Here is a 26,384-nt window from a genome sequence, read left to right as displayed (position 1 = left end):
AGCCCGAAAAACCCACAAAAAACTCTGTTTAGACTGCATCTGCACTACAGAAATAATGCAATTTGAGACCATTCTGGGATTTGTAGTTTTGTGAGACATTTAGCTTCTGGCAGAGAACTTTGGTGTCACCGTAAACTACAAATAACAAGATTCCATTGGATGTTAAAGTGGTGTCAAATTGGATTATTTCTGCAGTGTGGGTGTAGCCTAAGACACCCGCCATAACAACAGACAATGCCTTCTGAAGTTGTCTGCCTCCTTGTTTAGTATATTCTACAGTCAGTGCTCCAGTATGTGATCAACTCCACCCATCATTGCCAGCTATTGCCCAGCCAATGCTAGCCCAGGTAGGAACTGCTGGGAATATTAGTTTTACAGGCAACTTTCCCCGACTAGGCACTCCCTGGCGGACTGGGATGACAATGCCCATTGTCCCCAGTGACTAGAGCATGCTGCATGTGGTTGATCGTAATTGCAGCCCACTTACAAACACAGGGGCATTGCAGTTGCCCACTTGGTGTTAACAGAGAGGCAGGTGGCTGTGTCCCCGTGTGTATCTGCTAGCTATAGGTACCATTGCAATTTAATTCCCCAACAAACTAGTGTCCTCCAGATGGATTGAACCTTAATTCTCATCAGTCAGAATGGGTGAGTGGGGATGACAGGAGCTTGGGGAGGCTGTAATATGTTTTATATAGGGATTGTCAGTGCTTCTCACTGAGGATGTTTTGGTCCAAGAAAGTTAAAATTTCTGAGCCTATGAAGACATGGCCTTTATTATTTCCCCCACTACATGCCCCTTGTGTAGAAAAAAGAAAACGTGGCCCTCTAGAATAGATGTTGCTGGGTTGCAGTTCCCTTGAGCACTCACCATTTGCCATGCTGGTCGAGAAGCAGTCTGATTTCCTGAGGCAGTGTGGTGCAGTGGTTAGAAGACTGTCACTTGGGAGATCTGAATTCAAGTCTCTAGTGAGTTGGGTGGCCTTGAACAAGTTCTCTTCCCCCACTCTCTCCCCATTCTCTCTTTCTCAAAATCTCTCTCTCTTCATCTCCCTCCTCTCTTTCTCTCTCTCTCTCTCTCTCCCCACCATACGTACCCCATAGCGTTGTTATGAGGATAAAGTAGGAAGGGGAGAGTGATGCCTTGCTTTAATAGATGGGATATAAATCTAACTAGTGCATTAATAAAATGATAAGAATAAAAAGCAGCAGCAGTAGTAGTAAGCATCTGTAAGGCCACATGTTCTCCATTGGTGTTGTAGCAGCTGGTAGACTATCTCTGACTGTGGAGGTTCCTTCAAAAGCAGTGGTGGTTAGATTCTAATCCAGGAGATGAGAACGAAGATGTACACAAAAAAGGGAGGCTGGCAGACCTGTCTACCCTTGTACATTACAATGATAACATAACAGTCCAGCTTAATCCACTGCCTTCCCACTAACTTCTGCCCTCCTGGTGGGTTAGACTAAGATTCTCATCACTGTTGTCAGATGGAAGGGTTCAGATGATAGGACCTATAGTCCATCCCATATGTGTAATCATAGAATCATAGAGTTGGAAGAGACCGCAAGGGCCATCCAGTCCAACCCTATTCTGCCATGCAGGAAATCCATATCAAAGCATCCCCGACAGATGGCCATCCAGCCTCCGTTTGAAGACCTCCAAGGAGGGGGACTCCACTACACTCCAAGGGAGTTTATTCCACTGTCGAACAGCCCTTACTGTCAGGAAGTTCCTCTTAATGTTGAGGTGGAATCTCTTTTCCTGCAGCTTGCATCCATTGTTCCGGTTCCTGTTCTCTGGAGCAGCAGAAAACAAGCTTGCTCCCTCCTCAACATGACATCCCTTCAAATATTTAAACAGGGCTATCATATCACCTCTTAATCTTCTTTTCTCCAGGCTAAATAGCCCCAGCTCCCTAAGTCGTTCCTCATAGGGCATGGTTTCCAGACCCTTCACCATTTTAGTCACCCTCCTTTGGACACGCTCCAGTTTCTCAACATCCTTTTTAAATTGTGGTGCCCAGAACTGGATACAATATTCCAGGTGGGACCTGACTAAAGTAGAATACAGTGGCACTATTACTTCTCTTGATCTAGACACTATACTTTTATTGATCAGTGCATCACAAGCTAATTATGCCAGGGGATTGGTGCTGGCAACTGATGCCATGTCTCTGCCCATAGGCTGTGATTGTTTGTTATAGGTTGGCACTGGTCCATGGACCGCCAGTTTGACTAGAACTGGATTTGACCATAATCCAGAGGTTGGGAAAGTGCAGCCCCCAGGGGCATGTTATGGACCTAATCTTTTCCCTGTTCCACCCCAGGACAAGGACTACATCCTATAAAATTTAAAACATTCATGCAGAAGCAAAATCAGCACATTATGTCTGGGTTGCCAAAGCAAACCCGTGTAGCCCAATTGAGGAGAAGGGAGGAGTAGAGGCAAAAACTGGACCCTCCTTCAGTGTAGGTGCCCAACTCTGCCACAATCCATCCCAGCATCCTGCTTCCAACAGTGGATGGCTGGATGTTTCCAAAAAGACAAAATGAAGAGACTCCATCACCCTCTGAAGCAGTGTGTTCCATTGTCAAACAGCTCTTACTATCAGGACGTTCTTTCTAAGATGATAGTTCATATCAACAAACTAGCTTGCTGAGAACAGGTCTTTTGTAAAGATTGTGAGTCTAGATTGCCTGCTCAGAAAACTGACGGCCCTCTTCCCTGATATTTTTTTATTTCCAAGGAAATGTGCACAGCAATATATTGATCTAGAAGCCACTCCTTAGGACTGATGTTTAGAAATGTGTAGGAAGCTTATGGAGCTGGGTATGTTTAGCTTGGGGAAGAGAAGACCGAAAGGTGACATGATAGCCATCTTTAAATATCTGAAGGGAGATCATGTAGAAGACAGAGCAAGCTTGTTTTCTGCTGCTCCAGAGACTTGAACGTGAAATAATGGATTTATCAGAAAAGTGATTCCATCTAAATATTAGGAGGGTATTTTACAGTAAAAACTGCGCAACAGTGGAATAGACTTCCTTGAGGAATTGCGATCTCTGTTGCTTTGGAGATTTTTAATCTGATGTTGGGTGGCCACCTTTCAGGAGTGCTTTAGTTATGTATTCTAGTATGGCAGGGGTTGGACTAAATGTCCCTCTGGGTCCTTTCCAACTCTATCATTCTGTTGTCACTGGGAAAACGCATTCCTCTCCTGCCAGCTAGTAGTGGCTAGTAGCTTTTGTGGCCATGAGGTGATGAATCTGCTCTGTATTTGAGTCTAAACTTGAGATGCAGAGTCCTATCCCCCAAATAGCTTCATCACCTTCGATAACTCTTTTTAAAAAAAATCGATCTAATAACTGAGAGTGGCTTTGCTGTTCCTGCCAGTCCCCAGGAGGTTTGCAGCTGAGCTCTGAAAGAACAAGGAGACGGGGTGGGAGGTGATGTCATTGTCCCTGCTGATTGAAAAGTCCCCATGCGAGCCCTGGCTGTGTTACAACACCGAGGCTAATTGTGATTCCTTGGTTGCAGGGAGTTGCTGGCGGGCACCCAAGGACTCTTCTATTACCTTCCCGACGGGACGAGGGCAATGCATCCGACAGGCACAGAGGTGGGCCCCTGATTTTCTGGCTCTAAGCAGTGTGCGTACAGGCTGGCACTTCCAGGCAAAGAAGCTGAGAGATGCTGCTGCTGCCAGTCCTCCTGCCTCTGCCAGCTGGGATGCAGCCATCATGCGCAGGAACTGGATTGGTGGTGTGGCAGAGTTGCCAGCCCCAAAGCTGAAAAGCTGTCATGTGTTTAGCACAGTGTGAACCTGCTCTTCAGCAACCTTTTCTGGAAAATCTAACTCCAATAAAATAGGAGTGGGAATAGTGTGACTCCTGACCCCCCCCCCCAGCCACCAGTTAGTTGCAGGTCAGGACAATCCTAGACCAAAACATGAGACTGAGGAATGATGCCTTGTGATGCTACGAGGATGATGTTATAAGGAGCAGCTCCTGGTGATGCCATTAACTGTGCCACTCAGATTTTGAAAATAAACTAAGGGGCTGAGCAAACTGCCAGCACTGGCAGTGTAGGCTGGGTTGGGGTGAAGTCAGGGCATAGCGCCTACATGATGCATCACCCCGGCTCCGACCCCAGTGTGGCATAATGCCACGCGCCTCACTACATGGTGCACGGTGTCACAGCGCTCCTCTGCTGCTGCATCCAGATGACAAAGCGCTGAAGGAGAGCCGTAAAGCCGTGGTGCCACAGCTATCACGCCCTTTGCAGCGTGCAGATAGGAGCTGCTTTTTGCATCTCCTTTTTGCCTCCTGCAAAGGCCAGATTGGGGCTGCGGCGTGCAGTTGCCATGATCCCGATCTGGCTGTAAAGGGGGTGGCTGCAGGCCGCCCCTTGGGGGCAGTCTGCACAGCCCTTAAGTCTAACTAGTTAGGAGAATATAGGTGTACACATATTTCAAGGTGAGTCCTAGAGTCCTATAGTTTCCTTGGGAAAATTTTTTAAAAATTTAAAGGTTTTACCATTGCCTTCCTCCAAGGCTGAGAGAGGGACATGCCCAAAGTCGCCCAGTAGCTTTTGAGAGCCTAGCAGGGATTTGAATCCTGATATCCACTACTCTAACACTCAAACCTCTATATTGGTTGTTTTATGCTTTCAAGGCATTTCCAACTTATGGTGACCCTAAGCTATCACGGGGTTTTCTGGGGCTGAGTGTGTGTGACATGCTCAACATTACCCAGTGGGTTTCCATGGATGAGTGGGGAATCAAATCCTGATCTCCAGAGTCATCTACTGTTCGAACCACTATACCATACTAGTTTATACCTTGGATTTATTTCTCACTCCCTTTTCTTGTACCTTGGGAACAGGAGTTCAAGGGAGTGCACAGAATGGAGTCATAGCAATTCCCGTGGTATCAAACAGTGTTCCTGTAGTATCAGTATCACCACTGGGTTTCCATTGCTGATCAGGGATTCTAACCCTGCTCTCTAAGAGTCCTGTTCCAACACTTAAACCACTGCATCATGCTGGCTCTAAAAATGTTCTTATTTGCGTTCAAGTTGACTCTAACCTTATGGTGATTCTTTGTTGTGGTTAACTGCTGTCAAGTCAACTTATGGTGACCTGCTCAGGTCTTGCAAACCCAGGGCTGTAGCTTCCTTAGAATCAGAATCAGAATCATAGCATTGGAAGAAACTCAAGAGCTATCCAATCCAACCCCATTCTGCCATGCAGGAAGACACTCGTGACAGATGGCCATCCACCCTCTGTTTAAAAATCTCCAAAGAAGGAGACTCCACCACACTTCAAGGCAGTGTATTCCACTGTGGAACAGCTTTTATCATCAGGATTCCACCTCAACCGTCTTCCTAACGTTTAGGTGGAATATCTTTTCCTATAGTTTGAATCTGTTCTTCCAGGTCGTATTCTCTGGAGCAGCAGAAAACAAGTTTGCTTCAGTATGACATCCCTTCAGATCTTTAAACATGGCTATCATGTCACCTCTTATTACTTTCTCTTCTCCTTGATTGACTCTATCCATCTGGAATTTTTTTTCCTCTGTTCCTACTTTCTTCTACCTTATTGTTACTTTTACTAATGAGTCATGTTTTCTCCTGCTGTGCCCAAAGTACAACTGTCTCAATTTAGTGATCTTGGCTTCTAGGAAGAGTTCATGCTTGATTTGCTCTAGAACCCATTTATTTGTCTTTTTAGCAGTCCACAGCATCCTCAGAACTCTTCTCCAGCACCACATTTCAAATACATTGATTTTCTTCCTATCAGACAATCACCTTATCCTAGAGTTTTCTTGGAAAAAAATTACCATTGCATTGCTCTGAGGCTAAGATGCATGTGACTTGCCTTTGGTCACGCTCTGGGTTTCCATGGCCATATGGGGGGGATTCAAGCACTGGTCTCTCAGAGTCCTAGTCCAACACAATGCTGGCTCTCTTCTATACCACACTGGTCAAAAAGTGTCATTGAACATTCTACTATCTCATGATGCACATGTTGGAGCCCTCCTGGTTCATGCCAGATATAGAGAAAATTGCGTTTTTTATTGCACGGTTCCCCAGCCAGTTTCCTGAAGTTCAAGAATAACTTTTCCAGTGCTGAGGAATCTTGGTTTGTGGTAAGAGATTATGTGAATTGAAATCTAATAAACCCAATACAAAAGTTGTAATCCTTACCAATAATGAGCTAGTTGTAACTCCATTTTTTGTAATGGCTGAAGATGCAACTCAGTTATATTTTGATTTTAAATGTAATGGGAATTACTTCCCTCTTTCATACAATAACCCAAATTGTTTTAGTGGTGGAGTCACTATTTACAGATGTCAGATGGACTCACTATTCAAGTGTGATTAACATCCTGTTGTTTTTTTTAAAAAAGTGATTTCAGTTACTTTTAGATAATGAAGAAGCAAAAATCTGAATCTGATTTTTGTTCTCTCCATAACATATCAGTTGAGTAGTTGAGATCCAGCTGGCATAGTGGTTTAAGCGTTGGACTATTCAGACGCTAGAGACCAAGGATTGAATTCCAACTCAGCCATGAAATCCACTGGGTGACCTCACACATTCTCAGCCTCAGAAGGTCTGAAGAAACTTGCCAAGAACGCCCCAAGATAGGTTCTGCCTTAGGGTCGCCAGGTCAGAAATTACTTGAAGGCAGATAACACACACAAAGTATCAGTCAATGGTAAATTGGTAACTCAATGAAATTTACAAATGGGTTGAGTTACCAATTCAGTAGATCTACTCTAGTTGAGACTAACAATTGGATTTAGGCTATGGTGGGCAGATACTATTAGGCCACAGCTCCCAGCATTCCTAACCATTGATTATGCTGGCTAGGCCTAATGGGACTTGCAGTCCAACAGTATCTGGGGAGTTGCTGAGTTCAATTCATCATTTAGGCCAGTGAGAGTTTGATTTTAAGTGACTAAATGGGGAACTAATTTGTTTTATAGGATCTGAAATTAGGGAAGAAAGTTTTAAAATGTAGTGTTCTCAGCTGTAATTTGGAAGGGTAAAGGATGTGGCCTTAGAGGAGGATGAACTACAGTCACCATGCTAGGAGGCTGTGCTTATTTTCTTCTCTCTTTGTGTCTTTCAGGGTAACTGCTGTTACCGGGGTGGAATCCAGGGGTACCCTGGCTCTCGGACCAACATCTGTATTTGCTCCAGGTTAAGGTATGAAAGGAACCAAGGCTGAGGCAATTGCTGGTGGCAGGGAACAGAAACAGAGCTTGGAAAAGTTCCTTTTTGGACAACATCTCCCAGAATTCCCTAGCCCCTTCTGCTATCTGAGAGGTTTGGGAATAGTAGCCAAAAAAGTAACTTCCCCAGACTCTTGGCAGGGACTGGGGATACCAGCTGTGAGGAAATTTTAGTTCTCATCCTTGGCGTTTGCTTATCTCCTGGCTCTCATAGCTTTGTTGGGGTGTTTGGATACCAATCAACAGAGGCTGAATGGCCTTCTGTTGGAAGAGCTTTGATTGTGACTTCCTGCATGGCAGAATGGGGTTGGACTGGATAGCCCTTGGGATCTCTTCCAACTCTAGGATTCTGTGGTGATGGTGGATATTGAAAGTCATCTAGTCCAGCACTCTGCAGGAAATCCAGAGATAGAACCTTCCCCTGAGTTGAGCATTTGACATTGGCTTAAAGTTCTCCAATGGGAGAAAGTCCACCACCACTCTGCCCAAGACAACAGGGTCCATTATTGATGGACTCGTAATGTTCAACCATTCTGTCACTTAAGCCCACTAGATCTAGTGCGTCCCTCTGCGTTAGAAGCATAGTACTAGTTTCTACCATTATCTCTGTGAGGGACCTGGGAGGATCTGATGATTACATTGGACCCTATTAAGCTGAGATAGGCAACCGTTCCCTTCCAGAACCTTTGGGCCTACAGTTCCTATCAGCCTTAGCCAACCCACCCAGTGATGGAGAATTATTATTATTATTATTATTATTATTATTATTATTATTATTACATCCTGCCTTTCTCCCAGTACAGAGACTCAAGGTGGCCATGTAACAAACAAACAAACTTCATTTATACATCACTTCATACCACCTAAGCAGTGTCTAAGCGGTTTACAACTGTAAGCTAATTTGCCCCCAACAATCTGGGTACTCACTTTAGTGACCTCGGAAGGATGCAAGCCTGAGTCAAGCTTGAGCCCTTTTGCTGGTCTTGAACTTGCAACCTTGTGGTTTTGAGTGAGTGGCTGCAGTACAGGCATTTAATCACTGTGCCACCAGAGTTAAACATCTGGAGGGTTGCAGTTGCCCTGTCAGAGAGAGAATACTTCATATGAGACCTAACAGCAATTTACTGCCTACCCTAACTCCCTTCTTACCCCCAACTGGCATTTTCCCACATGCTTGCTAATGATGATGGGATTTGCAGTCCTGGCCAGTCTTCTGAATGTGTTCATTGGGCAAAAGGTTGTCAAAAAGCCAATGTTTCCTGTTTGATGTTAAAATTTCCCAGTGGCCTCCTTGTTGTATCCAAGGAGAGAAGCTACATCCTTGAATCCAGAGATGAGGAGACCAGAGCCTATCGACTCAAGGCAGTCAGGCAAGCGTCAGGGGAGTGCAGGCTGGTTTCTCCATCCCCGGAACAGCTTCACTCGCACATGGAACCAGAGAAAACTCTGCATCATAGGGTATGTTTCCACACCTGAGTCTGACCATTAATCTACCTACCTCAGTGCTATCTGCATGACTAGTGATAGTTTTTCAGGTGAGCTTCTATAAATCAGAAGGGGCCAGGGTTACGGCCCTATAAGTGGGCACAATACATCCCACAGGAACATGGGAAAGAGACTTCTGTGCAGTGGCACCTTTTAATGGAGGTGCAATTGGCACCAACCTTCCATGTGCCAAGTTGAAACATGGCTTTTTATTTTAAGCTAGGGTTGCCAGGTGTCCCTTTAATATAAAGGTTGTCCCTTATTGAGGGTTAGAAAGTTTGTCATTTATTATAAATGTTTCCTAGTTGAGAGGTAGAATACCTTACCTTTTATATAGACTGAATGAGATGCCAAAACATCTTGTATTTTGGGGTGTGGGCCCTTCATAAAGACAGAAATGCATGAATCATGTAATTTATGAATCTGGACAATATGTTAATGACTTAGTTAATTCACATCAATACTTTTATTTGATATTTAGGTGGAACACCAACTTATTAATAGCCATTTCCTGATGGTCATCCTTGTCTGTAATGAATTTTGACTGGATCTTTTTGCTATTTTGGAAACCTGGCAAGACTAATTCGAGACTTTGGGGTCTAACTGGTTACTTTTTAAAGTGTACATATAATCCCTCAGATTAGAGAGCTGGGCTAAAGATAACAAGATGAATTTCAACAGGGAGAAATGTAAGAAATACTATACTTGGGCAGAAAAAATGAAATGCACAGATATAGGATGGGAGACACCTGGCTAGACAACAGTTCATGTGAAAAGAAGCTAGGAGTCTTAGTAGACCACAAGCTGAATATGAGCCAGCAGTGTGATGCAGCAGCTAAGAAAGCCAGCATGATTTTTAGTTGCATGAACAGTAGCATGACATCTAGATCAAGGGAAGTAATGGTACCACTGAATTCTGCTTTTGTCAGGCCTCGCTGGAATATTGTGTCCAGTTCTGGGCACCTCAGTTCAAGAAAGATGTTAACAAGCTGAAGCGTGTCCAAAGGAGGGCAACCAAAATTGTGAAAGGTCTTGAAGTCATGTCATATGAAGAGCAGCTTAAGGAGATGGGAATGTTTAGCCTGACGAAAAGATGGCTAAGAGGGGACATGATGTTTAAATATCTGAATGGATGTCATATCAAAGAGAGAACAGGCTTGTCTTCCAAGGCTCCAGAGACTAGAATAAGGAGCCATGTATTTAAATTACAGGAAAAGAGATTCCACCTAAACATTAAGAGGAACGTCCTGACAGTAAGGGCTGTTTGAACACACTCCCTTGGAGTGTAGTGGAGTCTCCTTCCCTAGAGGTCTTTAAACAGAGGCTAGATGGCCATCTGTCGGGGATGCTTTGATTCTGAGTTCCTGCAGAGGGTTGGACTGGATGGCCCTTGTGGTCTCTTCCAATTCTACGATTCTATGATTTTAAGTGGAAATGCTAAAGAATGAATCTGGAGTCCAGTAGTATGGAAAGCAGCCAATTCCCTCTATTCTTAAAGAGTGGGCTGGGACCCCCAGGATGGTGCAAGACTTGCTCAAGAAGGGAACAAAACTTGGAGGTTTTGATCTCTCCTCTTCTTCCTGTTCCAAAACCTTTTCTATCCTTGGACTTCATATATTTTCTAATATTTCAAGCCATGGATGCTTGACTCTGGATAAAGAATCCATGGGTCCAGAAAGCTGACTGTATATATTAATAAAACTCTGTCTGATTGATTGATTACATTTTTAAATCACCCACTAACCAAAGTTCTCTGGGTGGGCTATGGTCTGTTAAAAACATAGAATTTCACCAATTTATGGAGAAAAATGGAGAAAAAACCCAAGATAGAACTTGCTGCATAAAACATGTCAGATTACATAGTAAAACCAGAAGCTGGATATGATTGCAAAGATGTATGAGCATTTAGAAACACATATGCTGCCTCCTCCATGCCCTGAAATTTTGTGAGATTTCAATCTCATCTGCCATTTTCCAACGTTGACTTTTCTTTCTCCTACCTCCCAGGCGAAGCGAGATGCAGAGACGGAAAACAGATACGTGGAACTGGTGATTGTGGCTGACAAGGCTGAGGTGAGATGCTTACTGGACCCAAACCAAGCATGGCCACCTGCCCAGTCCTCACAGCCCTCCTGTGTAGCTCTCAAGAAGAAATCTAAGCAACTTCTGTGGTTAAAACAGATTTCTTCACACCCAGTTTGTATTTATTTAACTTGTTAAAAGGGATTCCCATACAGTTTAAAACCTCAGATTTCTAGATCTCAACAAGGAGGGTTTTTCTATTGCTATTTTTTTACTTAACTTAGTCACTTGGTACTAAAATCAGGAACCAAATAAATGAAAATCTGAGGTCACTATTGATTATTTTGATTCTGAGTGAGTATTTGTCCAATCCTGCCCAGAGACTTCCTCTGCTTGATAGCCTATTTTACCTGTTTTATCCAGCATAACGCTCTTTCTTCTTCGTGGTCTCTGTGAATCATACAAATGGGTTGTACTGCGCCTGCGCAGTGCTGCTCGAAAACTTCTAGAATCACTGGGCAAAGTTTACTTTGCAACTTTTTGGTGGTAGCTCCGCCCATCCCATATAAGCCCCCTGCGTTCCCGCTCTTTCCCCAGTTCCTTCTTTCCGCCGCATTAGCTGCTTGGGGAACTTCGCTCTGTGTGATTTGATCTTGTTCATTGGACTTTGACTTACGGACCGTTCTTGACCATTCTTCTTCTGACCCCTGTTTGGATTTCGATTCAGCTTCATGATGTCTCCGGCACCATGTGATGATTGCGGTGTGTAAGTGTGTGATTTCTGCGGTGGTAAGATCCCCGTTCAGGATCCCCATTCTTCTTGCCTCCTCTGCCTCGGCATCTCTCGGGCTCGTGGTGAACCTCATAGGCAAAATCCTCAACTCCGAAGATTGCGCCACCTCTCCCTTGGGACTGTTTCCTCGCTCTCTGTACCTTGGTCAGGACTTGCTTGGCACACAGACGGGTGAGAGCAAGGGATGTCCAAGTAGCCCTAGGACACATGCCTCGACAACATTTGTGAACCCATGGGCGAGGCTTTGGTTTCGACCATTCCAGTTGTGGTTCCTGTCGGTGTTCGTCGCCATGGAGGACCAGCCGTCCAAGTGGCTCACCATCCCGAGACTGGTCACTCACTCCCTGCACTGGTGGCTCGACTCCCATAGTCTAGGAAAAAGGGAACCGACAAGTGATCTATGTTACTGCTTGAACACGTCTTATTCACAAGATATATATATATCTATAATCACAATAACAAGTCTCAATAGTCATCAACAAACAACAATATACATATGAAAAATCAGGGTGATCAAAGTCCATGCAAACAATGTCTCCAGTGTTGGCAGTGAATGTAATTCTACTGCTCCAACACCATAATTCAATCCAAAGTCTAGAACGCAGTCATTGATGGTACTTGAAGCAAAATAGCATGAAGTTGGAACCAGTGGTTTTCACTGGTAGCAAGGTCCTTCACTGGTTGTATTCAGACCTCCGGAGTGCTCTGTGGCCGTTTCGACTCACAAGAAGTCTTCATCAGCATTATAGAGGGTTTTTTATGCCGGATTGATATTGCTTCCACAACATTAAACAACTTGGCTTCACTGATAAGAAGAATGCTCGACTCCCACAACATCTGTGTCGGCATGCCTTTTTTGCCTCCTCAACTGCAAGTCACCATAATCACAGACGCGGCCATGGAGGGTTGGGGGGCCCACATGTCAGGCCTCACCATCAAGGACAGGTGGTTCCGGGACGAACAGTCTCTCCACATCAAGATGTTGGCAGTGGAGAAGGACTTGAGAGCGTTCGAAACCACAGTTTCCGGCAAGGTAGTGCTGCTACTGACAGACAACACCACTGTCATGTACTACCTAAACAAACAAGGGGGCACCAGATCCCCAACTCTATTGGACATCACACTCGGGATCTGGGAGTGGTGCATCCCCAAAAAGGTTCTCCAAGTGGTCCACTTGCCAGGGGAGTAGAACAACCTGGCAGACCAGCTCAGCAGGTCCACTGTCTGCCACGAGTGGACACACCATCCGAGATGGTCAACGACCTCTTCAGTCGGTGGGGAACTCCCCGGATCAACCTCTTCGCGACCACTCGCAACAGCCATTGTCTCCAGTTCTGCTCCCAAGTGCGCAACGAGAACTCCCTTCGTATGGTCAGGAGAGATGCTTTATGCCTTCCCTCCGTTCCCACTGATCACCAAGGTGGTGTCCAAGATGACATCAGACCGCTCGGATGCCATCCTCATCACTCCCTGGTGGCGAGACAGCCGTGGTTCCTGTCCCTTCTCCACCTCTCCAGGAATGACTTCCTCCAGCTCGAGTTCCGTCCCGACCTCCTCATCCTTCGGAACGGCCAGGTGCGGCATCCGGACATTGAGAGCTTGCCGATGGTAGTGTGGAGGCTCCGACCTTAGCTTCGCTCCCAATCTCAGTATGGATGGTGATTTTGGCTGCCCAAAAACCTGCTATCCAGAGGTCCTACGCTTCCAAATGGAAGAAGTTTCTTCATTTCCTCTCTCTCCAGCTCAGGTGACGACACTGGTGGTGCTGGAGTTCCTGATGGTGCTTTTAGACTCGGGGCTGTGCCTCACGTCCATCAAGTGCTATCATTCTGCCATCTGTTCCCATTTCCAGTTTGACGGCAAACCTTCCTTTTTCAGGGACCCTTTTGTGAAGAGTTTCCTGAAGGGTTGTGGTAACCCCCACCCTCCAGTTTCAGTACCGGCACTGGCTTGAGGTTTGGACGCTGTGCTATCTGCTTTACAACCCAAGCCCTTTGAACCTATTGCCACAACCGACTTGAGACTATTGACTCAAGTGGCCATCACCTCTGCCCGCCGTGCGGGTGAACTTTGTGCTTTACGGAGGGACCAGCCTTTCCTTAGGTTCCATAGGGATAAGGTTGTCCTCCATACCAACATTACCTTCCTGCCTAAGGTGGTGTCATCCTTTCACATGTGCCAAGACACTGTCCTTCCTACCCTGGCTTCGAACCCGACCGATGAAGTCGAACGCAGTCTGCACACCTTGGACGTTCAGAGGGCTCTGGCCTTCTGTTTGGACAGAACTGCGGATTTGAGCCATTCTGAGAGACTTTTCCAATGCTACTTGGAACCGAAAAAGGGACTGCCTGTGACTGCACAGAGGCTTTCTAAATGGGTGGCTGGTACCATCCACCTCTGTTATGAACTGTTGGGCAGACCTCTCCTGGCCAGGGTTCGGTCTCATGCAACTAGGGCGGTAGCGACATACTCCGCTTTTCTTGCGGGGGTCCCCTTGGAGGATCTCTGGAAGGCTGCTGTTTGGTCCCAGCCTTTGACCTTTATTAAACACTATAGGCTGGACACCGGGACCAAACGGGATGCAGCCTTTGGAAGGGCAGTGTTGGTTTCAGGGTTACATTGATATGCACTGCATTTCCGTATGTTTTCATGTTTTCAATTGTCTACATGCTCTGAATTGAATGTCTTTGGCCAAAATTGGCTGGGTTTACCACATTCATGGTTTACATATATCTTGCAGGGCCTACTGTGTTGTTCTTTGCTTCAGGCTCAAGAACAAGTCCTAGTACTAGTTTTAAGTGCTAAAAACAGGTCTCTAGGACCTAGTGTGTTATTTATGTGCTTCATGTCGTGCATAGTTTGAATGCTATTTATTGAGGTACCAATAATGACTGACACCGTTTGGGTTCAAAATCTTTATTGTGATTAATAAACACACCTTTGTTTGACCCTTGCTTGGGTTTCATGACACTACCTCTGCCGCTGACCTAAGCTTGTCAGTCTCAACCCATTTGTATGATTTGCAGAGACCACAAAGAAGAAGGACAGGTTGCTTACCTGTAACGGTATTTCTTCAAGTGGTCATCTGCGAATACATACAAATCTCGCCCGTCCTCCCCTCAGTGTCTTGCTCTTCATTGGCTCATCATGTCGCTCACACGGCTTCAATTGCGGAACTGGGGAAAGAGCGGGAACGCAGAGGGCTTATATGGGATGGGCGGAGCTACCGCCAAAAAGTTGCAAAGTAAACTTTGCCTGGTGATTCTAGAAGTTTCTGAGCAGCACTGCACAGACGCAGTGCAACCCATTTGTATGTATTCGCAGATGACCACTCGAAGAAATACCGTTACAGGTAAGCAATCTGTCCTTCTCTCTTGCCTTTCAGTTCAACTTCTTTCCTGACATCAATCGAATCCATTTCCGGATGCTGGATATTGCCAGCTATATGGATGGGGTGAGTAGCCAAAGTGGTGGATTTGAGTGAAATAGCTTGAACTTGTAGGTGAGAACCTTCTTCTGAGCCCCCCACACCTTTTCTTCACAAAAAATCTGAATTACCTAAACTTTGAATGGCTTTTCAAACCATCTGATGACTTGATGCTTATACCAACTTGATGGAAGTTGGCTGTGGTTAGAGTTGAGATAGGGAAGAGTATAACCAGCAGAAGGATCTTTTAACTAGATAGAGGATCGGTTTTCTTTTATTGCTGCATTTTAAATTTTTTGTGAACCAGCATTCTGGGAGACCAGGGTTCGTATCTCAGCCATGAAAACCCATGGGGTGATCCTGGAAAACTCACACTCTCTCAGCCTCAAAAACAAACTCCCTCTGAACAAATCCTGCCAAGATAAGCCTTTGATAGGCTGACTTAATGTTGCCATAAGTTAGAAATGACTAACAACAACAACACAAATCACATGAGGCCTTCTTCCAAAATGCATCTAGAGATGACATTTTCTTTCCCCAGCTTCCATTTGTCTGATGATTTCCATTTTAGTGACCATACTTTTAGACCTGTTATTTAAAGGAGGGAGGGTAGCTAACGTGGGAGGCTGATCTTATAGAATCATAGAATTGTAGGGTTGGAAGAGACCACAAGGGCCATCCAGGCCAAACCCCTGCCATGCAGGAACTCAGAATCAAAGCATCCCTGACAGATGGCCATCCAGCCTCTGTTTAAACACCTCCAAGAAAGGAGATTCCACTACATTCTGAGGGAGTTTGTTCCACTGTCAAACAGCCCTTACTGTCAGGGAGTTCCTCCTAAGGGCTGTTTGACAGTTAAAATACTACTAAAATATTAAAATACTAAAAGTGGTCTGAGTAAAGATACTGAAATAGTGTCCCTCCACATTCTCTGGGCTGCAAAAGTCAAAGCCACAAACACGGAGGACCAATTGTGCTTTGTTTCAAAGTCTCTAAGGAAGGTGAATTCCAACACATACTATGGCATGTTAATATTTATGTTTTTATTTGTTGGTCCCAATTCATAAATTATTGCCCTCCCTCACTCCCTATTTCTGTGCCTGACCTTCCTCACACGCTTGTTGTGAGAATAAAGAGAGGCCTCATCGGTGAACTGGGCCAGTCTTTTTGTTGCTTTCTCTGCCTTACAGAGTTGTTGTAAAGATAAAGTGGGGAGAGATATGTACACCTCCTTGAGATCAGTGGGGAAGGAAGGCTGAATATTACCATATATCCTAGACTATAAGTCAACCTCCTGTATAAGTCAAGGGCAGATTTTAGGACCAAAATGATGGATTTTGATATGACCCATGGATAAGTTGAGGGTAAAATTTAGGGACATGTAACAAAGAATCTAAAGGATGAAGCAAAGGAAAACAATGCCAAAGAGACTGCAAAATTCCAGCAAGAATAACTGTTTTTGCTCACCCCCAAAAGGCTGGTGCTTCCAGGACAGACTGTGCTCTTGTCTTTCACCAGGGAATGGTTCCTCTTTTATATATAAGATTAGAGTACATCACGTACATTGACCCATGGATAAGTTGACTCAAGTTTTTATGGTCCATTTTTTGACTAACATTTCTAAACATATACATGAGTATATGCAGTAAGTAACCAATACATAATTTGGCATCGAGTATATTTTTCCTACAAAACTCTGCAGGCTCTTTTTTCTCTTAAACCTGACCTTTCGCTCCTCTTCTTCTCTCTCCTGCCCAGTTTTACCAGATGCTGGGTCTGCGGGTGGCACTTGTTGGAGTTGAAATTTGGAATGAGCAGGACGCTGTGTCAATGGCTGGTTCTCCTCGAGAGGTGCTGGAGCGGTTTCTGCAGTGGAGGGAGAAGGATCTGCTTCCCCGGATACCCCACGACAACGTCCAGCTCATCATGTATGTTGCTGGTGAGGTTGAGGCTCTACTGGAAATAGGCTGGAAGAGCCTGGAGGGAGTGACCTCAGGAGTATAGTAGTGGCAGTGGTATGGTAAAGCTTGGTGCCTTCTGAAACATTGCTCTGGATGAAGCCTCTGGGGTTTGTCCTAGAATCAGATACTGTGGATGTGGCCTTTGCAAGGGGGGTGGAGCTCAGTAAGTAGGGCTACCAGGCTGCAGTTTCTTCGTTGTTTCCTCTTTTGTTGGACACATTGTCTTTGATGAGGTTGTCTATACAGTATGTACTGATATGAGTTGTATTTTGTGCATTTGACTAAATGTTCATATATGTACCTTCTCTTTCCTTTGGGGTATCTTTGCCCCTCTCACCTCACCATTAGGGGCTCCCCATTCCCTGGTAGCATGATTGGGGCATCTACTCAAGGTTCCATCTGCTCCAAGCGTTCAGGTGGGATCAGTATGGTAAGTGAGCCCTTGGCATGCACACACAACACACATGTAATGGGGGAGAGAAGCTACAAATCGGGAAGTCCACTTTCTGAATCTCTTCAGGAATTTGTTAGATGTCCTTAGGAAAACATTTGGCCTTCCCGATGGTTTTGCACTACAACTGCCATCCGTCTCAGTCAGCATGGCTAGAGCATGAGGATGATGGGAGCTGTGTTCAAAAACATCTGGGAGATGCCAAGAGCAGGCAATTGTGGTGTGGGTGGGGGACATTTTCCACCCTGGACCACCTCAGAGGTCAGACCGTGCTCTTGACATGAACAGAAGTGATGCAATATTGCTTATGATTTCGTTTTCAACTGATTTTCAGTTTTCAACTGTGTTTTGTGTGTGTGCGTGTGTTAAACATTGGGGAGGCTGTGAAACAACTATGACATATGGCAAGGTTTGATTTTGGCCAAAGAAATTTACAAGAAAATTATTTTAGAATTTGCGGGGTGGGGGGTGCTTGGAGGCTTTGGAGAGTTTCAGGAACCACAAAATGGTTCCCGGTGGCCACTTCTGACTGGTCAGCTGGTACTTTCCAACCTTTGCCTTAAAGGAGGTGTAGGAAACTCAGCCCGAGGGCCAAATTTAGTTTCCAGTACACATCTGTTGGCCACTTTACGAAGGCAAAGGGGATGAAGCCAGAAGCACCTGCATATTATTAGATTAAAACTAATGCCAATGACTAAGCATTCGGAGAGGCATTTCAACTTTTTTTGGGGGAGACAGAGTGCATATTATCCAGGTAGTTATTTAGACTATTAGAATGCCCCATTGGGTGAATTATAAACCAAAGTGTCAATGGGGTGAATTTCCCCCCCCCCCCTTCGCAGCATTAGAGGGGAAGCAGGACTTGGGAAAGGTGACAGTTCTCAGCATCCCTCTGCAGCCATTCTGACTGGAGGATTCAGGGAGGTGTAGTTCAAAAAAAATCACTTTTCCCAAGGTCTGTTCCTGACATGCTACTCATTCCTGTTGTTCCTCTTTGCAGGATCATTCAGTCAGCCCTTTGGTGATGGCCTCCACCCTGTCCCACCAGCTAGGCCACAACCTCGGTTTCAACCATGATGGCGCTGGCTGCGGGTGTGACGGATCCAGCCCCAATCTCCCTCCAGGCCACAGCTGCATCATGGAGCCACCCACACCGTGAGTGTGAATGCAAGTTTCAGGGAGGCAGGGGAAAGCCAGGTTGAATGGCTAAGATCAGACTTAGTGTACATCTTAGAAAGGTTAACTTATTGGACTACAGCTCCCCTGCTACAGTCAACAGCCATATGAATTTTCTAAGCTTTGTCTAAGATCATAGGTCTACATCTGAATTCAGTCCCAGCTGGAGTGTACCATTGAAATTAATGGGTAATCACTCCTACATAAGTATGTTGTAGTTGAGACTAAAATGGGATTTAAACCAGAAATTTCAAATTGTTTTTAGATGCCATCTAGTAAAACTTACCTTGGGCAGGTCACACTCTCTCAGACTCAGAGGATGGCAGTGGCAAATTCCTCTGATCAAACTTGCCAAGAAAACCCCATGATAAGTTGGCATTATGGTTGCCATAAATTGGAAACAATTTGAAGGCACACAACAAAAACAACAAAGTAAAACTGTCTGCTCAGTGAAGGCTCTGGCATGCAACATGCACCCACAGCATCCCTCATGGATGGTTGTTGAGCTTCTCCAGGGATGGGGAAAGTGCAACTCATGGGCAATTTTCTGGCTCCCAGGGTGCTCCCAGGGTCTAAACATTTGCCCACTAAAGCCATGTAGAAGTTGTGGGGGGGGGGGGCAATTTTGCCATGTTTTGAGCAAGGCATGAGTTGGTTTAGGCCCAGCAGAGGTCTTTTTTATATAATAGAAAGTGAACTGGACATTAGAGTTCAAAAACATTTGTTTGTTTGTTTGTTTGTTTGTTTTGCTGGTGGTTGGTGTAGTCTTCTGAGCTCTCCTGGGGATTCAGTGCACTCCTATAACATCTGACAATTGGCCACCTCTGCTCTACTTAAATACCTCCAAGGAAAGAGAGCCTACCCCCTCATGATGAAGTCCAGTCCACTGCCAAATAACTTTTACCATTACCATTTCCCCTAATGTCCATGTAGAATCTGCCTCTCTGCAGGTTCATAGAGTCATAAAATTGGAAGAGGTGTGTGTGTGTGTATTGTATGTATATGAACATATAGACATTTGTGCATGGATCCCCCATGACATTCTTGGCTAGACAACATAACTGTTACATGGATTTGTAATTAGTTGACTGGCTGAAGCTAAAGGGTGCTCAACAATGGCTCCTTTTCATCCTGGAGAGAAGTGACCAGTGGGTCCCACAGGGCTCTGTCCTGGGCCCAGTGTTATTCAACATCTTTATCAATGACTTGGATGGCAGAATTGGGGGCATACTCAACAAATTTTCAGATGACACCAAATTAGGAGGAGTAGCTAATACTCCAGAGGACATGATCAAAATTCAAAATGACCTGAATAGACTAGAAAGCTGGGCCAAAGCTAACAAAATGAATTTCAACCTGGAGAAATGCACTTAGGGCGGAAAAAATGAAATGCACAGATATAGGATGGGTGACACCTGGATGAATGAAACTACGTGTGAAAGGGATCTAGGAGTCCAAGTAGACCACAAGTTGAACATGAATCAACAGTGCGACGCGACAGCTAAAAAGGCCAATGCAATTTTAGGCTGCTTCAATAGAAGTATAGTGTCTAGATCAAGGGAAGTAATAGCTCCACTCTATTCTGCTCTGGTCAGGCCCCACCTGCAATATTGTGTTCAGTTCTGGGCACCACAATTCAAAAAGGATGTGCAGAAACTGGAGCGTGTCCAAAGGAGGGTGACTAAAATGGCGAAGGGTCTAGAAACCATGCCCTATGAGGAATGATTTAGGGAGCTGGGGATGTTTAGCCTGGAGAAGAGAAGGTTAAGAGGTGATATGATACAGTAGTCCTGTTTAAATACAGTGGACCCTTGTTTTACGTGGGGGATCCGTTCTGGACCCCTCCTCTGTAACGCGAATTCTGCCTATGCTCTAGCCCCATTCATTTTAATGGGACTCATGTACGCGCCCCATTCATCTGAATGAGACATGCCACCCCTTACACCTCCCGCGCTCCCTGCGGCTTGAGCACGTGTGCTCAAAGCCGCATATAGTGTGCTTGTGTATAATGCAGATGCGCTGTACTTGAAGGGATATCATATTGAGGAGGGAGCTAACTTGTTTTCTGCTGCTCCAGAGACTAGGACCCGGAGCAGTGGATGCAAGCTGCAGGTAAAGAGTGTAGTGGAGTCTCCTTTCTTAGAGGTCTTTAAGCAGAGGCTGGGAGGCCATCTGTTGGAGATGCTTTGATTTAGATTTCCTACATGGCAGAATGGGGTTGGACTGCATGGTCCTTGTGGTCTCTTCCAACTCTATGATTCTATGATTCTATGTATATTTATAGTCTGTAGCAGTGGCTGAGATGAAATGCTGTCTTGTACAGGTCCAAGAAATATCAGAAATTCCCCACAGGGTTGTTGTGAGGGTAAAATCAAGAAAGAAGGGTGTCTTTTTACTACTCTGAACTCACTGGAGGAAAGATGAATAGATATTTTATGAATAAAAAAGGTAGTCCAACCACTGCGGGAAGCTTGCAACTACTGTCAATCTCTGTCAATCTCCATGTAGGAATCTTGCAATTAAAGTCAGTCTCTACGGAAAAATTTTGAAAATCAAGTGTCACTCTCACTCTCTGCTTAAATACTGCTTAAATAACAGAAGGAGATCTTGCTGTATGTGCACGGCAGCTCTTCCCGTATTAGAAGACAGCTATCATACAGGTCCTTGGAAACAACAGGGTCTGAATATTTGCCCTCCTCTCTTCCTTAGGCTTATGCCTGGGCTGACTTTCAGCAGTTGCACTCATCGGCAAGTCAAAGAGATCCTTCAGAGCAATCGAATCTGGTGCCTCCGGGACGTGCCGGAACCAGACCGACTGGTGGGTTCCCTCTGTGGGAACCGTCTTGTGGAGCCAAGAGAGGAATGTGATTGCGGCCTCAGGCAGGTAGGGGGAAAACTAACAACTTTCTTTCTTTCTTTCTTTCTCTCGTTTTCCTTTTTCTCCCCAACTCCTACTTTCCTCAAATGATCTTGCTGAGCAAATGTGGTACAAGCTTTTGTTTATTTAATACAGAATATACAAGTGGAAAACAAAATGTTTCATTGCAGAGTGTCATCTAGCCAGCCAGTAATTTCATGTCCTTTTCCATTCCATTCCTGTCTCCTTGGTAAGTCTTTTCCCCCACCTTCAGTGTGACACTTAGCATACTCACTAGGTCTTTTTTTGGGGGGATAGTGTGTTCTCCCCAACGAGCTTTTCTTGGGAAGGAGTGATGAGAGGGCCTAAGGTCAGCTGTTTATTTTTATGCATCACTGGGAACGTCAACCTTAATCTCCCAAATAGCAAACCAATCATCATCATCATCATCATCATCATCATCATCATCATCATCATCATCCCACCTCTCCCTGCGGATCGAGGCAGGTTACAAAAACATTAAAAATACATAGCCTAACATAATCACAGTTATGCAATCCCAACCCTCCACCAACATAAAAAAAAGTCAGTTACAAATTCTAGATTAAATAAAACAGTTAAAGGATAAGTTAATGGAGTAGAGTAACTAATTGCAGACTGGGTTATCATTTTAGTGGGAGGTCAGTCTGGGAAGACCTGCCGGAAGAGATCCGTCTTGACAGCCTTTTTAAAGGCATCAAGGGTGGTAATATGACGGATCTACTCCGGCAGGTCATTCCACAGTTTTGGAGCGGCTGATGAAAAGGTCCTCTGGGAAACCACAGCCAGCCTGGTCTTCTTTGGTTGCAGTAAATTCTTCCCAGAGGACCTGAGTGTACAGGGAGGGTTATAAGGTTATAAGTACTCTCAGTGGCTACATTGCAGCCAAAATATACCATCTGAGGAAAAGGAGACGACACCAGCAAGCTGAGTCCACGAACTGGACTAGAAAAGCTTTCTTGTTAACTGCCATTAAGTCAACTTTGATTTATGGTGACCCTCATGAATGAGACCCTTCCAGGTCCCCTTATTATCAACAGACCTGCTGAAGCCTTGTGGACTCAGGGCCATGGCTGCCTTCATACAGTCTATCCATCTGCATTGTGATCTTTTCCTACTGCCTTCTACCTTGCCAAGCATGATTGTCTTTTCTAGTAAGTCATGTCTTCTCATGATATAGCCAAAGTATGACAGCCTCAATTTAGTCGTCTTGGCTTTAGTATTCTTTAGTATTCGATTATCTATCTTGATACTTCAGTCTTGTCTAGTTCCTTCATAGCTGTCTTCTGAATCCTAGTGTTCTTCTGATTTCTTGACTGCAGTCTTCATTCTGATTAATGACTGATCCAAGATTTGAAAAATCTTGAACTGTTTCAATATCAAAGTTTAAAGAACCATAAAAGACCGTATCACCCTATACAAACCTATCCAGGATCCTCAGAGGAGGGCTTTCTGGTGAAGCTTGTCTGGTGAGGACACAAGAGAGGGCCTTCTTGGTGGCTGCTCACAGTCTGTGGAATTCACTTCCACAGGAGATTAGTGCGCGCCTCCCCTGCTTTCCATACAAGACCTTTTTGTTGGAACAGGCATTTGAAGATTGATTGGTTTCAGGGAGTCTTTTTTTAATGGGTGTGCTGTATTTTTACCTTACTGTTATGTTTTGAAATGATTGTATGCTTTCAAAATTTAATGGCATGTTAATATGATAACTTGTTGAATGGTGTTCTAATGTTTTATTCACCAGCCCTGTATTGTTTTAACCTAGTTCTAAGCTGCCTTGAATTTCCTATTGGGAGAAAGATCAGATCATTAACTAGCTAGCTAGCTTTCAAAGATATAGCCTTGTTAGCCTGTAGAATCAGTACGTAGAGAGATCTTGTAGCACCTTTGGGACTAACTGAAAGAAAAAAAATTGGCAGCATGAGCTTTCGTAGACTTCAGTCTACTTCCTCAGATGCATTTATAACTAACCAGTCCTGCTCCTGCCGCATAAGAACACAAGAAGAGGTGACAGCATAAATAGAGCCCAGTGGGCCACTGGATTTTTTTGCCATTAATACCTCTCTTCTTTCTCCCAATCCTCTCACATCCCTTCCCCTCAGGAGTGTGAAGACCCATGTTGCAATGCAGCCTACTGCCGCCTGATGTCAGGAGCCCAGTGTGCCACAGGGGGAGCCTGTTGCCATAAGTGCAAGGTAATGTCCCATGCAAAAGAAGCCAGGAGGCAATGCCCACATTGGTTGATCCTCTGTTGTGCTCAAAAGGGGCCTGGTCTTCCCTCTTACGAATCTTCAAATGACCACAAAATCCCACTTTAGCTAAAAGCAGATGATAACCTGAAACTGGGGTATGTGTGGGAGGACCATGCAGGTCCAGGATGGTGGAAGTTCAACTTCCTAAAAGGGGTGCCAGGTTGAGAGAAATGGCTGGGATTTGAGACTTATATTTTTAAGAATTGCTTTAATTTGTTGATTTATAAGAGGGATGGGAAATCAGAGAACCTGACGCCAAATCTGGCTCTTCCAGGGTCCCATCCCAGCACATCCCTCTCACATCCCTTCCCCTCAGGAGTGTGAAGACCCATGTTGCTATTACATACTATTTTTTAGTATGTAGGAGATTTTGCAGCACCTTTGGTAGCATGAGCTTTTGTAGATTTCAGCCTGCTTCCTCAGATGCTTCTAAGGAAGTAGACTGAAGTCTGTGACAGCTCATTTATCCAAACTTCTTTCTTTCAGTTAGTCTCAAAGCTGCTACAAGATCTCTCTACATACTGATTGTACAGACTAACACTTTTTTTTAGTGTTAAGCTTAAATGGGCATAAAAGAGCCAAAATGGTATAGTGGCTTGTGTGTTGGACTCCAGAAACATTGTGGGTAATCTTGAGCAAGCCCCTCTTTCTCAACTTCAAAGGGAAGGCAGTGACAAATCCCCTCTGATGTAAGATTGCCAGTGTAAAACTGGAGAGAGCCCCTGTACCTTTAATGTTTGTGTACAAGAGGGAATTTCAACAAGTGTTGCTTGTTGTATGACAAGCAGCACCTGCTGAAATGTCCTCTTATACAGGCAGGATACAATATGAATGTTTTTCAGAAATAAGTACATAGTACATAAGTAGTCATAACATTTTTCATGAAGGATGTATTTGTGATTTTAAATATTGCATGTATTGCACACACAAATGCTCTCTTGTTACGCCCATTCCCCTTTCTTCTGCTCTCGTGTAGCTGCGCAGTGCTGGATTTGTCTGCCGTGAACCACAGAATGAATGCGACCTCCCTGAATTCTGTGATGGGATCTCCCCACGCTGCCCCACTAATGTCCACAAGCAGGATGGCACACCATGCGAAGGAGGGAAGGCCATTTGCTTTGATGGGGCCTGCCCCACTTACCTGAGCCAATGTCAAGAGCTCTGGGGTCCAGGTAAGGTCACTTTTTGCAGCGTGTGCAAGGGAGACTTTGCATAGATGGGAGTGAGAGCTGTCCAGAGAATGCCAGAACCATTTCATCTTCCTGGCTGGGTATATACCTGTCACGGTGCACATTTGTTTCAACTCTCTGCCTCCCTCTCTCTGCTGGCAGGTTCTGTCCCCGTCTCTGATACCTGTATAGCCTCTCTGAATAGCAGAGGAGACCTCAAGGGACACTGTGGCCAGAAAGCCAATGGCTCCTATATTCCATGTGACAAAAGGTGAATGTTATCCCTCTTCCCTCTACCTTCATAAAGAAGACATTCTGCTGCTGACCTCCAACTTGACCATTGCAGGAAATGTTCTTCTCTGACATGATTTTCAGCCTGGTATTAGAGACCATTTTAAGGTCACTAATCTGCATTAGAATCATAGATTATTAAGACATTCTGTGTAAAATATTTCATGGGAAAGGACTGAGAGGATATAATGGGGGGCTGAGAAATGGGAGTGTTTTGTTTATTTTCTAGACAAGCTGTGGACTAGAAGCTTAAGGGCAACCAGCACTGTAACAACTTAATCCCTTTCACACAGTGATGTGTGGTGTGGTCGACTTCAGTGTCAAGACAGTGGCGTCAATACTAGAAAGCAGAACAGGACCACTAGGGAGCCTGCCTGCCCACACAGTGCTCTGAATCCTGCTGATGACACAGTTGATCTGGCCATTGTGTTGCCAGGCACTGCCTGCGGGCCTAGCAAGGTGAGTTGATTTCATACTGATGTAAAGTGCATCCCACTACGTCAGGGCTGTACAAACTTTTCAACCCCCAGCCCCCATCATGGACATTTTGCCACCAATTATAAAAAACACAGCTCAATTCTAGATATCTACATTCAGAAACAGGCCCTTGTACAACTTCTTGCAGGCAGACTAAAGCCTGTCTGGTGAGAAGCAAGCCTCCTTATAGTAAAGTATAACTAAATTGTGTACATGTCAGCTCAGTGATAAACTGCTGTTGTGAGATCTTTTTAAGCATGCAAAGCACAGCTCAGTTTTATGTGCATGCCTGTGTATATTTTGTTATGCCTGCCCAGCCACAGTTCCTTTGTCCTCTGCCTAACTGGGGGTTTTCTAGCAGCAACAGAATTGGGAAGATGGTAAGGGGGTTTGTGTGTGTATGGGCCTTTAAGTCACCTGTTGACTTATGGCAACCCAATGAATTTTGTAGAGTATTCTTAGACAAAGAATACTGGGAGGCAGGGGTTTTCAGATCCTTCATCTGAAATATAGCCTACAGCACCTGGTATTTGTTGGTGGTCTCCCATCCAAGTACTAAGCACAGCTGACTCTGTTTAGCTTTCAAGATCTGACATGATCTGGTGACCTGCTCAACAGTGATCCTGTGTGCAAACTTCCAGAAATGCAAAGCATAGTTCAGTTCTAGTGCCTAGGACAGAGATGGACTAAGTGGACTCCCATCACTCTTTGTCCCAGATGTTTTTTAAGCAGCCTCCTACCCAAAAATAGA

General features: G+C 44.8%; 1 protein-coding gene across 1 annotated transcript in view; it reads left to right on the top strand.

Moving 5' to 3' along the window:
* The window catches only part of ADAM15 (ADAM metallopeptidase domain 15), a 56,510-nt gene that overhangs the window by 12,414 nt on the left and 17,712 nt on the right, over positions 1-26,384 (top strand). The window contains exons 4-16 of the mRNA XM_042439731.1: positions 3,536-3,614; positions 7,131-7,207; positions 8,517-8,691; positions 10,726-10,791; positions 14,919-14,987; positions 16,719-16,888; positions 17,270-17,351; positions 18,373-18,527; positions 21,258-21,432; positions 23,547-23,639; positions 24,673-24,868; positions 25,028-25,136; positions 25,450-25,615. Coding sequence (XP_042295665.1) covers positions 3,536-3,614; positions 7,131-7,207; positions 8,517-8,691; positions 10,726-10,791; positions 14,919-14,987; positions 16,719-16,888; positions 17,270-17,351; positions 18,373-18,527; positions 21,258-21,432; positions 23,547-23,639; positions 24,673-24,868; positions 25,028-25,136; positions 25,450-25,615 — 1,612 coding nt within the window. The remainder of the gene's footprint in view (positions 1-3,535; positions 3,615-7,130; positions 7,208-8,516; positions 8,692-10,725; positions 10,792-14,918; positions 14,988-16,718; positions 16,889-17,269; positions 17,352-18,372; positions 18,528-21,257; positions 21,433-23,546; positions 23,640-24,672; positions 24,869-25,027; positions 25,137-25,449; positions 25,616-26,384) is intronic.

This window comes from Sceloporus undulatus, chromosome 9, assembly GCF_019175285.1.
Source record: "Sceloporus undulatus isolate JIND9_A2432 ecotype Alabama chromosome 9, SceUnd_v1.1, whole genome shotgun sequence".
NCBI classification, from domain to species: domain Eukaryota; kingdom Metazoa; phylum Chordata; class Lepidosauria; order Squamata; family Phrynosomatidae; genus Sceloporus; species Sceloporus undulatus.
This window is presented reverse-complemented; position numbering and strand designations above follow the sequence as displayed.